At 52.7% G+C, this 13,394-nt stretch overlaps 2 protein-coding genes across 2 annotated transcripts in view; both read right to left on the reverse strand.

The window, feature by feature from the left end:
• Positions 1–603: 603 nt before the first annotated feature.
• lrit3a (info leucine-rich repeat, immunoglobulin-like and transmembrane domains 3a) lies at positions 604–7,049 on the reverse strand. The gene is made up of 4 exons (XM_030368903.1): positions 6,739–7,049; positions 5,264–5,730; positions 2,625–2,930; positions 604–1,873 (listed from the first exon to the last, which is right to left on the reverse strand). Exons 1-4 carry the CDS (start codon positions 6,852–6,854, stop codon positions 792–794), a joined length of 1,971 nt encoding a protein of 656 aa, XP_030224763.1. The 5' UTR covers positions 6,855–7,049; the 3' UTR covers positions 604–791.
• A 546-nt stretch (positions 7,050–7,595) lies between these two features.
• Positions 7,596–13,394, reverse strand: part of gpm6aa (glycoprotein M6Aa) — an 11,481-nt gene continuing 5,682 nt past the window's right edge. Inside the window, exons 3-7 of the mRNA XM_030368904.1 lie at positions 12,969–13,125; positions 11,753–11,906; positions 11,193–11,269; positions 10,646–10,711; positions 7,596–9,331 (exon numbers count right to left, since the gene is read on the reverse strand). Coding sequence (XP_030224764.1) covers positions 9,179–9,331; positions 10,646–10,711; positions 11,193–11,269; positions 11,753–11,906; positions 12,969–13,125 — 607 coding nt within the window. The 3' untranslated portion in view covers positions 7,596–9,178. The remainder of the gene's footprint in view (positions 9,332–10,645; positions 10,712–11,192; positions 11,270–11,752; positions 11,907–12,968; positions 13,126–13,394) is intronic.

A 13,394-nucleotide genomic window follows, 5' to 3' on the forward strand; every position in this document is an offset into this window, starting at 1 on the left:
GTTTGCCCAATTTAAGGCTGAAAATGTAGAAACGTCTGGTCTGGTCTGAGCATTATTGTTTTTATTAAAAAAAGTAGTGTAGTACGTGTTGGCATTGTGTTTTTACTATAAGTCATGCTGAATCATAAGTGTCGTCTGTGTGGTGGACGGCTGGCCCCCCGAGTCTGACTGCTCAGAGAACACCTGCTCTATGCTTGTACTCAAACTCTGCAATAAACCGCTTTCAACATCTTCACCCCGAGTCCTGGTTGTGGAGGGGCCTAGTACTCTACTCTGGGGCCCCACCCCTCCCCATGTGGGGCCCCTCCCAACGTGGGGCCCCTCCGGACCAGGGGGACCCAGGAGGGCTGTATGAGGCCCCTAGCAGCAGAGGAGGTCAGCCAACCCCGCCAGCGGCCCCTGGGACCGGCCCTTAGTGGCCCCTGAGGGATCGCGGCCCTACCCACCGATGGTCTGGGCGCTCCAAGGAGCGACCACGACTTTCCAGCTCTGAGGGGCCACTCCAGCCCGTCCAGACGGCGGTGCCTCCGCCAGTCAAGGCCTCCGGGGGGAGGGGGGCTGCTGGTGACCCTGGGAGGTCTTGGACAATGGGGGGGGGGGGGGGGCGAGTGGGTTGTGTGGTGGCTGGTTTCAGCAGCCTCACCTGCCCAGAGGAGCCCAGTAAGACCCACCTAGGTGGAGCCTGGAGGCCATTAAGACCCTGAATCAATGTCATCAAACCGTCCAATCAGGGCCGGTTCTGCTCCAACGTCTCTCCACGTGACTCGTGCACCCATGGTCGGGGTCGTAGGTCAGCAGAGGTACTCTGACCTGGAGCTCTCGCTCTTGTAGGTGGTCTGGGAGTCGAGGCTGGAGCGGGAGCAGAGCATCATCCTCTCCGAGTCGTTGGGGGCCCGGCGGGCCCAGAGCTCGCTGGCCCGGGCCCCGGGGCCCCGCTGCTTCATGGAGATAGTCTCGAACCCGACGTAGCTCTCCTTCTCCAGCTGCTCCGCGTCGGGCGGCGGCCCGCTGCACGACAGCGCCACGATCTTGTAGAGCAGCAGGCCGATGAGGGGCAGGGCCACCGCGCACGCCACCCAGCTGGCCACCAGCAGCAGCGAGGGGCCGCCGCCCTCCCCCAGCGTGTAGAAGTCCAGGCAGGGGTCCTTCCCCTGGGTGGGGCCCCGGCCCACCAGGCACACCGAGTAGCGCAGGCCGGGGGCCAGCCCCTCCAGCAGCACCTTGCCGCTGCCCGCCGTGGTCTCCAGCGTGCGCTTGGCGTCCTGGTCCCCGTACGGCGAGCACACCACCGTCAGGGCGGCGTCCCGGGCCAGGCCCTGGGTGGTCCAGAGCAACACGGCGCTGTCGGGCCCCTCCTCCACCACCTTCAGGCCCCTGAGGGCCCGCGACGCGTCCGTCTTCTTGCTGGTCTCGTCGGCCGCCAGCTTCCTGCTGTCGCTGCCGGGCGGGGGTTTGGGGGGGCGGGGCGTTGGGGACTTGGTCTCGGCCGGGGGGGGCGGTGGCGGCGGGGTGGTCAGTCTGGGGGGGGCGGTGGTAGGGGGCGAGGAGCCGGGGGCAGGGGTGGTGACGGCGGCGGCGGTGGTGGGGACGAGGGTGGTGTTGATGGTGGTGGAGGCGGAGGTGACTGAGGGGGTCGAGGGAAGGGCGGTGCTGACCGCTGGCCCCCCGCTGGTCCCTGGCTCCGCGCTGGTCCCAAGGGGCGGCGGCGGCGGCGGCGTGGTAACGTCTCCCCCCGCCACCGCCACCGAGATGGTAGCCTGGGCGTTGCCGGCGTAGTTCTTGGCGCTGCAGCTGTAGTTCCCCGCGTCGCGCCCCAGGATCCCCAGCAGGCTCATGATGGACCAGCGCACGCCGTCCACCGGAGACTCCTGGACTGTAACACACACCAGACCGTCAGGACCGGAGAACAACCAGAACATCCCAGGTCACCCAGGAACACAGCCAGAACACCCCAGAACACAACCCTCAACGAGAGCCAAAGTAGGATGCAAATCCGGTTAAAGTGATTTGTCTTGGATGCCACTGAGCTGGATTTTGTCTTGGGAGCGTGAACATAAACCCCAACAAGACCCGAGTGTGACGTCACATGTGGAGGGTAAGGGTGCTACCGGAGTGCTGACTGACCATAAGGATCTGAGCCGTGTTCTAATTGTTCTGACCCCTGTGGCTAAGGTACTGACCCGTGTTCCTAAGGTACTGACCCCTTTGTTTACCATAGGTTAAGGTAATAAGGTACTGACCCCTGTTCTTAAGGTTCTATCGGTTAAGATTCTATTGTTTAAGGTACTGAGGTTCTGACACATGTTCATAAGGTTCTACAGGTTAAGGTACTAAGGTTCTGACCCCTGTTCTTAAGGTTCTATAGGTTAAGGTACTACGGTTCTATAGGTTAAGGTACTACGGTTCTGACCCCTGTTCTTAAGGTTCTATAGGTTAAGATTCTATTGTTTAAGGTACTGAGGTTCTGACCCATGTTCATAAGGTTCTACAGGTTAAGGTACTAAGGTTCTGACCCCTGTTCTTAAGGTTCTATAGGTTAAGGTACTACGTTACTGACCCATGTTCTTAAGGTTCTATGGGTCATGGTAGTACGGTTCTACAGGTTAAGGTTCTAACGTTCTGACCCGTGTTGTTGGGGTAGGTTCCGTCGGACTTGGCCCAGAGCAGCGAGGGCGTGGGCAGGCCGGTGGCGTCGCAGCGCAGCAGGAGGTTGCTGCCCAGCGGGGAGGTGAGCTGGGTGGCCGAGGTCATCACCGTGGGTTTGACGCACTGCTCCAGCTCCACCCGCTGCAGCAGAACTCCCGCCAGGTTCTCGGGTACGCTGCACGTCACGAACAGGTCCATCAGGACCACCGGGCAGTCCGTCATCTTGGAGAGCGCGATGATCTTGGAGAGGCGACAGTCGCAGATCCAGGGGTTGTCCTGCAAGCCTGGGGCACAGAGGAGATTCAGTTAGCACAGGGTACCACTGTAGGAGATACCGTCAGCAAAAGGTACCACTAGCGGAGATACAGTTAGCACAGGGTACCACTAGAGGAGATACCGTCAGCACAACGTACCACTAGAGGAGATACAGTCAGCACAGGGTACCACTAGAGGAGATACCGTCAGCACAGGGTACCACTAGAGGAGATACCGTCAGCACAACGTACCACTAGAGCAGATACAGTCAGCACAGGGTACCACTAGAGGAGATACAGTCAGCACAGGGTACCATTAGAGGAGTTACAGTCAGCACAGGGTACCACTAGAGAAGATACAGTCAGCATAAGGTATGACTAGAGGAGATACAGTCAGCACAAGGTATGACTACAGATAGTCAGCACAAGGTACCAATAGAGGAGATACCGTCAGCACAACGTGCCACTAGAGGAGATACAGTCAGCACAGGGTAGGGTACCACTAGAGGAGATACAGTCAGCACAACGTGCCACTAGAGGAGATACAGTCAGCACAGGGTACCACTAGAGGAGATACAGTCAGCACAGGGTACCACTAGAGGAGATACAGTCAGCACAGGGTACCACTAGAGGAGATAGTCAGCATAAGGTATGACTAGAGGAGATACAGTCAGCACAAGGTATGACTACAGATAGTCAGCACAAGGTGCCAATAGAGGAGATACAGTCAGCACAGGGTACCACTAGAGGAGATACCGTCAGCACAAGGTACCACTAAACGAGAAAGAGTCAGCACAAGGTACCCCTCGTCAAGACTAGACGCGACAGCGTCAGGACTAGGAACCAGTAGAGGAGATACAGTCAGCCCAATGTACCCATAGTCAGGACTAGTGGAGATACCATCAGGACTAGGAACCACTAGTCAGAACTAGAGGAGATACCGTCAGGACTAGGTTCCACTAGCCAGTACCAGAGAACATCATTCATCCCCACACTGCCTGGTCCGTCACGGTAGAGGGACGACCTTAAGGATCTGGACTATGAGGTTGCTGGTCTGGTGTGTTCATGTTCCCATAGAAGGCATCATATGAGCATGTGTGATCTGTGGTTGGGATGCATCATACATCTTTCTGTCCCTTGATCCTGCTCTGGACTGTCAGGCAGAGCTTGCAGTGCAGGACAAAAACAGCCTGTGTTCAGGTCAGATCAGTTCTGAAATTCTCAGCGGGATCTGAAGCGAAAATCAAACCATTTTTATTCCCTGGTCACAGGAATCTATAATACGATCATTGGTTCACGTCGAAGAGGTTTGAATGGACAAAATGCTAATCACTTGGTGAATGGCTGGTGATGAGTTTTAGATCTACTGCAGGTCTAGCAGTGAGCCCTTATCCACAGCAATGTGTGAGAGGCGACGCTAACAAGCTTACCTCGGTATTAGCAGGACGAGCTACTAAAGCCCTACTCCACCAATACCCTCTGCCTACTTAGTCTGCTAGCCGCACATATGTTTACAAGCGTCACCGTTTAGCACACTTTCAGTGAGACAGCGGTGAACGTGTTTTAGTGAAATACTAAAAGTCCCTTTCCGTGTTTGGTTCACTGGGAGTCTGTTGGTTGACAGAGGGTGGAGGTCCACACTGATCCTGGTTCTTCTTCACTTCAGACACGAGGAGTGCTCGGCTTTACCCCTACACCCTCGAACATACGGTACACAAAAGCTTATAAAAGGTCCTATTAAACCATCTCCATCCAAAACACACCCTGTAACATGGAGTGCTATAAGGTCATTTTAAACAATCTCTGTTAAAACAAGCCCTGACCAGTAGAGACTCGGATGGTCCTTGAGTGGATCAACAGGTCTGACTATCAATAAACACACCGCTGACAGACTGCATCAGAGTCCCGCTATCGTATATCTAGAATATGAGACCTCCCTAGTAGAGGGGGGAGACTTAGCTAGAGGGGTCAGACCTCCCTAGAGGAGGGGTGAGACCTGCCTAGGGGAGGGGTGAGACCTCCCCAGGGGAGGGGTGAGACCTCCCTAGAGGAGGGGTGAGACCTCCCTAGTGGAGGGGTGAGACCTCCCTAGAGGAGGGGTGAGACCTACCTAGTGGAGGGGTGAGACCTCCCTAGTGGAGGGGTGAGACCTCCATAGAGGAGGGGTGAGACCTCCCTAGGGGAGGGGTGAGACCTCCCCAGGGGAGGGGGGAGACCTCCCTAGAGGAGGGGTGAGACCTACCTAGTGTGGGGGTGAGACCTCCATAGAGGAGGGGTGAGACCTCCCCAGGGGAGGGGTGAGACCTCCCCAGGGGAGGGGTGAGACCCCCCTAGTGGAGGGGTGAGGTTAGGGTTAGACATACCTAGGATGACCTTCTGCCCGGCGCCCTTGCGTACGGGGCTCCCGTTGAAGGGCGGCCAGAGGTCCATGAGGTCGGAGGGCAGGGTGCCGAGCCGGTTGGAGGACAGGTCCAGGTAGGTGAGGCCCGGCAGCAGGGCCACCGCCTCGGCCGGCAGGGCCGCCAGCCGGTTGTTGTGGAGGTCCAGGGTGCGCAGGCTGGGCATCTCCCTCAGGGCGTCCCAGGGGAACACCGAGATCTGGTTCCCGTCGAGGCGCAGCTCGTGGAGCAGCTTGAGGTTGTAGAAGGCCCCGGGGTCCAGGGCCGACACGGCGTTGTAGGTGATCCAGAGGTAGCGCAGGTCCGGCAGGTAGTAGAAGGCCTCGCTGGGGACGCGCCGCACGCCCGTCTTCTCCACGCGCAGCTTCACCGTATCCACCGGAACGTTGATGGGGATGTCAGCCATGTCCGGGTCGTTGCAGACCACCGAGCTGACAGGAGCATCAACACGCAGGGCGTTTAGCAGACGCTTTTATCCAGAGCGACTTACAAACAGAAGTAACTAGTAACAACAACATATCGCTGTCGGTACATTTAGGATGCACATAGAACCAAGTGCCACGCACAAACCATCGCTAGGTTAACCTATTCCCTGTATACAACAGAGATGGCTAGGATAAGATGCTACACCAATACCAAGTATTATTTTTAAGTGTAAGGAAACACGTGATCACCATCTCTAGGATCGTCAGACCCCGTCTACAGATCACCATCAGATCTGATCTACAGTATGTTCACCATCTACTGTACCCCTGATCTACAGTATGATCCCATCAGACAAATTACCTTATCTACCGTATTATCACCATCAGACCTTATCTACTGTATGATCACCATCTCTAGACCACCAGACCCTATCTACAGTATGGGGGGGGGGGGGGGGGGGGGGCGCTCCATGTCTAGCCGTGTTTCAGAGGGAGGGACAATTGGCAGCAGCCAGAGCTCAGATGTGTTGGTGGCTACTATGATGTGACCATGATCAAGGTAAACATAAGGTGGCCTGTTCAAAACAGCTGAGCAAATATAGACATCCTTGCTCTGAGTCAATCCAATCATCTCAGGGAGAGATCTATGATAGCTGGGCAGTCATACCCATGATGCACTGCTTCCTGGCCGACACAGTGCGGGTATTTATAGGTGTCGGTGCGCCGGTGATAATAAGGATTAATTTCACAATGGAAACAGTTCTGATCCGTAGTGTCCTCGCATGTTATGGTTATTCAATTTATAATATAGGCTTTGTGTATGTGTGTGTGTGTGTGTGTGTGTGTGTGTGTGTGTGTGTGTGTGTGTGTGTGTGTGTGTGTGTGTGTGTGTATGCGTGTGCGTGTGCGTGTGTGTGTGTGTGCAAGAGGAACATTTGCATTTAAAATGATCTCAAAGTCCGAAAATAAACGCCTCAAAGTCAAGGTAACAATGAGTCGAGTGTGTGTGGTTACCTGCTGACCGAGCCCCCGTCCCGGCTGTTGGGGGTGCAGGTGCACTGGGCCGGACAGAAGCAGCGCACCGTCCCCAGGCAGCAGAGCGCCACCTGGGCGAGCACCGCCCACCGCATCCTCCACCGGGTCAGGCCGCTCCGAGAACCCAACACACGCTTCGCCGCATCCAGAGAGAACCGCACCGACACAATCCCGCGGAAAGGAGTTATTAAACTAGTAAAAATCGTAAAAAACTCGTATCCTCGAGTGAGACATCCGGCCGACGCGTTCCCGGTTGTGCTCCCTGCTGACCTGATTAGAGGGGCGGGGCTTCCTTTTCACCTCCACCTCGAGGTAATCGGCTCAGCGGGAGATTTCCCCCCCCCCCGTGAGGATTCCCGCTCTTCCCTCCTCCTCCTGAACACCCGCGAACCGCACTCATCTCCTCAGCTTCGGGCGTCCTTCAAATCTTTGATATTTTTTGTCCTGCTCGCTGCGGGACGTGATTTTCAGGACTACCAAACGTTGAAGTAGTCATGATATTTCTAGTAGTTGTGACGTGTGATAATTGACGTGCTCATATGGTATCGTTTGGTGAGTCTCCTTCTGCTGTTCCCGCTGGTCTAGGTATAGTGTAAAGATGGGGAATGGAACCCGTAACCTCCAGGGGCTTCAGTATAACCTAAACTATGTTTTTACAGGATATTTCTTTTATTATTTGATGCAAAGATACTGTGAGCCAAACAGGACTAATAGTAATGGTTAGTGTAGTTGTACTAGTTGTATTTGTAATAATAATAATAATAATAGTGAATACTAGTAGTTAGTCAGTCTGACTGCTGAATGAACACATGAAGGTAGAATAAACAGAGCCAGTGTTATTAACAAGTTCACAAGTTCATTTTATTTACGCAAGCAGATTTGATCGTATAGGTCGAACATGACCGATTGGCACATGGCAATACAAAACCGAGCATTCAGGGTGATGGTACAAAAAAACTACAACAGGAAGTGGCTGATCACCTGGTTTCCATGGCTACGGAGTTAGCAAGACTGACGGGGAGAGGAGGTAACGAACTGAACGGACGACCGAAACACTACGTTTCTATTCACTTATAGCATAATGCAGGACGAATGGGGGGTTAGCGCACGCAACAAGCTAGTCCGGCAAGACAGTCAGAAGAAGAGGTTTAGAAAGAAACAAGTGCTTAAAGTTCACAATATTAATTAATGCACGTCCATGCCACGAAGAACAGCTACACTCACAGTATTCACCTCACTGTACATCAGGGTCCGAACACCACAGCACTAAACACCGAGAGACGTGCGGGCCAAAAGTGCACCAGGCCTCAGGAAAACAACGACACCGTGTTGCCAGGCAACGAAGTAGTCGGCCATGTTGGCTCCACGTTGGGGTGGTTGGCGTGGCGACCAGACTGTTTCACAGCTGTGGTACCGAGACTCCTATCAGATCTACGACCTTGTTTCCTGGTGTCGCCTCTCGGTTCAGGTACAGTACAGCGATCAGTGGAAGCTGGATGGGTCGGAACAGAAACCCAACGAATGCTCCACTCACTCACAGTTCATCTCAACGGGACAGGTTCTCTAGCCTACTTATCAGAAAATAGATTTATCGACGTGGGCGAGGCTCACCTCTGATTGGACAGCGTTCCGTCTAGCGCGCGGGGGGGGGGGGGGCGCACTAGATGGACTTCCTGTCATTCATTTGGTTTCTGTTCTGGTCGGCTCCCGGTTCACAAGCTTAAAACGAGGCTCCTCCCCCCCCCCCCAGAGGCTCCTCCCCCTCTGTGGGCTGGAGGGATGTCAGACAGACAGATTGTGCTTCAATGTGCTTCAAACCTTAAAGACCCCCGATCTCCCTGCTGGAGATAATAATGACAACATCAACACTAGCCCACGTGGTGTTTCACTGAACAACGAGCTGCACTCAACCAATCAGTGAGAAACGACTATATATCGTCATAGCAACCATGGTGAGGGTAGGGTCATGTGACCACAGAGCAGCCAGACACGCCCCTCCACCACACAGAGAGAGAGAGAGAGACAGAAGGAGAAAGGTAGAGAGAGAAAGAGAAAGAGACAGGGAGAGACACAGGTAGGGAGAGAGAGACAAAGAGAAAGTTAGAGAGACAGGTAGAGAGGTGGATAGGCATAGAAAAGACAGGTGGAGGCATACCGGTGGAGGTGTAGCATAGCTGGTGGGGTGAAGCTGACTCAGGGTCTATGTTCTGGGGCTGAGGGTGGGGGTCTAGGTGAAGGGGCTGAGGGTGGGGTTGGGGTCAGGGTCTATGTTCTGGGCTGAGGGTGGGGGTGTAGGGGCTGGGGGATTGGGGCTGAGGGTGGGGGTTTAGGTGTAGGCATTGAGGGTGGGGGTCTAGGTGTAGGGGCTGGGGGTGGGGGTCTAGGTGTAGGGGCTGGAGGGTGGAGCTGAGGTTGGGGTCTAGGTGTAGGCGTTGAGGCGCTCCTTGGAGCGGGTGGAGTGGATGTCGTGGAGCTCCTGCTCCTCCTTGTTCTTGATGTCTTCGTACTTCTGCAGGCGGCACGCGTCCTTCACATACGCCCAGTTAGCCGACAGCACCATGAGGTAGTGGATCTGGAAGGGAGCGCCCGGTCAGTACGGTTCAATACTGTTCACTAGACGGTTCAATACTGTTCACTGGAGAACATGTTCAATACTGTTCACTAGATGGTTCAATACTGTTCACTGGAGAACAGGTTCAATACTGTTAACTGGAGAACGGGTTCAATACTGTTCACTGGAGAACAGGTTCAATTCTGTTCACTGGAGAAAAGGTTCAATACTGTTCACTGGAGAACGGGTTCAATACTGTTCACTAGAAGGTTCAATACTGTTCACTAGAATATTCAATACTGTTCACTGGAGAACCGTTTCAATACTGTTGAGTAGACCACAGGTTCAATACCGTTTGCTAGAAGGTTCAATACCGTTCACTAGACCACAGGTTGATTACTGTTCACTAGACCAGTTCAATACTGTTTCCTAGACAGAAGAGACTACTGTTGGCCAGTATGTTTATAGTGTAGTTTTAGCTGTAATTAGTCTCAGTGTCCAACAGGGGGCAGCATTGCACCGCGTGATGCAGTTTCCATAGCAGCGGGCACCGTGTGGATGGGATGTATATTCAGAGCACGACCACGCCTTAAAACCATCTGGCTCCCTAACAGCAGACCTCAGAGTTCATCCAACACAGTGTTTAGTCAGTCAGTCAGTCAGTCAGTCAGTCAGTCAGTCAGTCAGTCAGTCAGTCAGTCAGTCAGTCAGTCAGTCAGTCAGTCAGTCCGTCCGTCCGTCCGTCCGTCCGTCCGTCCGTCCGTCCGTCCGTCCGTCTGTCTGTCTGCCCTTCTGCCTGTCTAACTGTCTGTTATTCTCTCCATCATCCTAAACCTTGCTCGCTCTTTCTCAGAAAATGTCTCCCTGTGTTTTTCTACTGATGCAGCCAGCAGCCATTCTTCTCCCTGTTTCCATGACAACGCTACGGCATGAAGAGAGAGAGAGGGGGGGGGTACTGCACCAAAATGTCTTCCCTTGGATGCTGAGGTGGTCGACGCCCAGAATCCTCTTGACTTACTAACTCTACCTCTACTAGTTATCATAAATTAACTCTACCTCCACAAGTTATCCTAAATTAACTTCAACTAGTTATCATAAACTAACTACCTTCACTAGGTTATCAGGAAAATCTCACCATTGTGTGTGGTGGTTAGTCTGTAGTGTGTAGTGTGCAATGTGTAGATGTTAGTAGTAAGTGTTTAGTGGTTAGTGTAAAGTGTGTTTTTAGTAGTTAGCGTGCAGTGTGTAGCATGTAGTGGTTAGTGTGCGGTGTGTAGTGGTTAGTGTGTAGTGTTGTGTAGTGACTCTTGCTTGTGTGTGCAGGTTATGTGTTACCATAGCGATGACAGCAGCTCCCGCCCCCGCCAGGGCGCAGATGAAGAGGTGAAAGGTCATGTCCAGCTGGAGGAAACAACGTTAGCTACACCACTAGTCCACAACAAAACACAACACAACGTTAGCTACACCGCTAGTCCACAACACAACACAACACAACGCTATCTACACTGTTATTGAACAACACAACACAACACAACGTTAGCTACACCGCTAGTCCATAACACAACACAATACAACAAAACGTTAACTACACCACTAGTCCACAACACAGCACAACACAGCGTAAGCCACACTGCCAGTCCCTAACACAACACAATACAACACAACGTTAACGTCACCGCTAGTCCACAATACAACGCAACACAACGTTAGCTACACCGCTAGTCCACAACACAACACAACAGTACGTTATCTACACTGCTAGTCCATAACACAACACAACGTTAGCTACACTGCTAGTCCAAAACACAACATAACGTTAGCTACACTGCTTGTCCAAAACACAACACAACGTTACGCTGCTTCACAACACACAGGGTCTCACCTCGTTGGATTCACACATCTTGAGGAACTTGTCGGATCCAGAGCAAACCGTCCGGGCGTCCGAGAGTGGTACCATACCTTGAGAGACAGACAGAGAAACAGACAGACAGAGAGACAGAGAGTCACACAGACAGACAGACAGAGAGCCAGACAGACAGGAGTCAGACAGAGAGTCAGACAGACAGAGACAGAGTCACACAGACAGAGAGTCAGACAGACAGGGAGACAGAGAATCACACATACAGACAGACAGACAGACAGAGAGCCAGACAGACAGTAATCAGACATATTGACAGACAGAGAGTCAGACAGACAGAGAGACAGAGTCACACAGACCACAGACAGACAGACAGAGAGTCAGACAGACAGGAGTCAGACAGAGAGACAGACAGAGAGTCAGACAGACAGACAGACAGTGTGTCAGACAGATAGGTGGTCAGACAGACAGGAGTCAGACAGACAGGAGGTCAGATAGACAGGTGGTCCGACAGACAGGAGTCAGACCGACAGAGGGTCAAACAGACAGACAGAGAGACAGAGATTCAGACAGACAGGTCGTACCATACTGCCGGGGGTCCAGGCAGAGGGAAGTGCCTTCCAGCATGGTGGTGTTCTGGCAGATGTTCCAGATGTTGAAGAACATGAAGACAGGGAGCGCGGTGAAGGCAGTGACCCCGAGCCAGGCCAGCATGAAGACGTACGTCAGCAGGATGAACTTCAACACAGAGAAACCCATCATATAGACAGCAGGATGAACTACAGCATACAGAGAAACCCATCATATAGGGAAACACTGGATCCTGATTGGTCAAGGCCAAAGGGGGGGTGTTATCAGTCAGATACCGGACTCCTCCCAAACAGCTTCAAACCAACGGGATGCACTACAACTTTAAAACAACAGTCGAAAAAGTCAATAAAACAAGAATGACATTATAGCTATAAGACACACCTCCAGACATGTAGACACTCCTCCATACATATAGACACACCTCCCAGGCATATAGACACACCTCCCAGACATATAGACACACCCAGACAGTGTGTGCGTGTGTTCGTGTATGTGCGTGTGTTACAGCCACCGCTGTTTGTAAGTGTGTAACTGTCACTGTTTGTAGTGGTATGCTAATCAGGCTGTGTGGTTCCTAGCTGAGGAACTGGTCTGGCCACTGCCAGCCCCGCCTATTTCCTGTTGGTTGCCCATTGGAGCAGCATCCCTTCACCTTCTCCATTCCTGATACCAGTGATGCTGATTGGCTCGGCGCTCCACCGGTTCCTCCAATCCAGAAGCTGCAAGCAAGACGCTCCCACTCCAAATAGGCTGCCGGGCTGCTGCTCGTGGCAGCTCTCATTCTTATGATTAGCTTGCCTTGTTGCCACTCGTGTGATTAGGTTGACTGTGTTTGAGCGGAATTCTGCTAGTTAATAGACTGACTTCGTTTGGTGTTACTGACTCTGTTTGCACAACTGTAGTCACTTTATGTTAGTCTCACCAGATTTAGGGGTGCTGTGCTCTTTGTGTTTAGTTTGCAGTATCCAGAGAGGGTTTTTGTTTCATGCTTTCATTTTTGCTGTTAGTCCATAATCTGTATTTTGTTATATTGTTTTCAGTGGTTTACACAGCACCCACTTGCCCGTTTCTGATAGCTGGAAATCCTTGGTTAAACTCTGTACAAATAAATAACCTTAATTTACCAAAAACCATCTGGTTTGTGTTGCTTCCCTTTTCCCTTCCGAGCCGGGTCATAACAGCGTGCGTGTGTGCGTGCGGTGTGTGTACCCAGGCGCTGACACAGCGGCCGCAGGCGGTGATCTTGAAGTCTCCGTAGAGGTCCCTGATGGCGCCGCTGGTGAAGAAGCCCTCCACCATCAGCAGCACGCCGTACACCAGGAAGGCCGAGGCCACGCCGTAGATCACATACTTCAGGATGTCGATCCTGGAGGACATCCACGTATCAATAACACAGGACTAGACCACATCCACGTATCAATAACACATGGGTACATTACATCCAAGTATCAATATCATAGGACTAGATCACATCCACGTATCAATAACACATCCACGTATCAATAACACAGGACTAGACCACATCCACGTATCAATAACACATGGGTACATTACATCCAAGTATCAATATCATAGGACTAGATCACATCCACGTATCAATAACACATCCACGTATCAATAACACAGGACTAGATC

The sequence above is a fragment of the Gadus morhua genome, chromosome 10 (genome assembly GCF_902167405.1).
Source record: "Gadus morhua chromosome 10, gadMor3.0, whole genome shotgun sequence".
In the NCBI taxonomy this organism is placed as follows: domain Eukaryota; kingdom Metazoa; phylum Chordata; class Actinopteri; order Gadiformes; family Gadidae; genus Gadus; species Gadus morhua.

Coding starts and splice junctions, on each gene's coding strand:
- lrit3a (XM_030368903.1), bottom strand. CDS start 6,854: ATGCGGTGGGCGGTGCTCGCCCAGGTGGCGCTCTGCTGCCTGGGGACG. Junction 5,731..6,738: donor GACGGGGGCTCGGTCAGCAG/GTAACCACACAC, acceptor TGCTCCTGTCAG/CTCGGTGGTCTGCAACGACC. Junction 2,931..5,263: donor CGGGCAGAAGGTCATCCTAG/GTATGTCTAACC, acceptor TCTGTGCCCCAG/GCTTGCAGGACAACCCCTGG.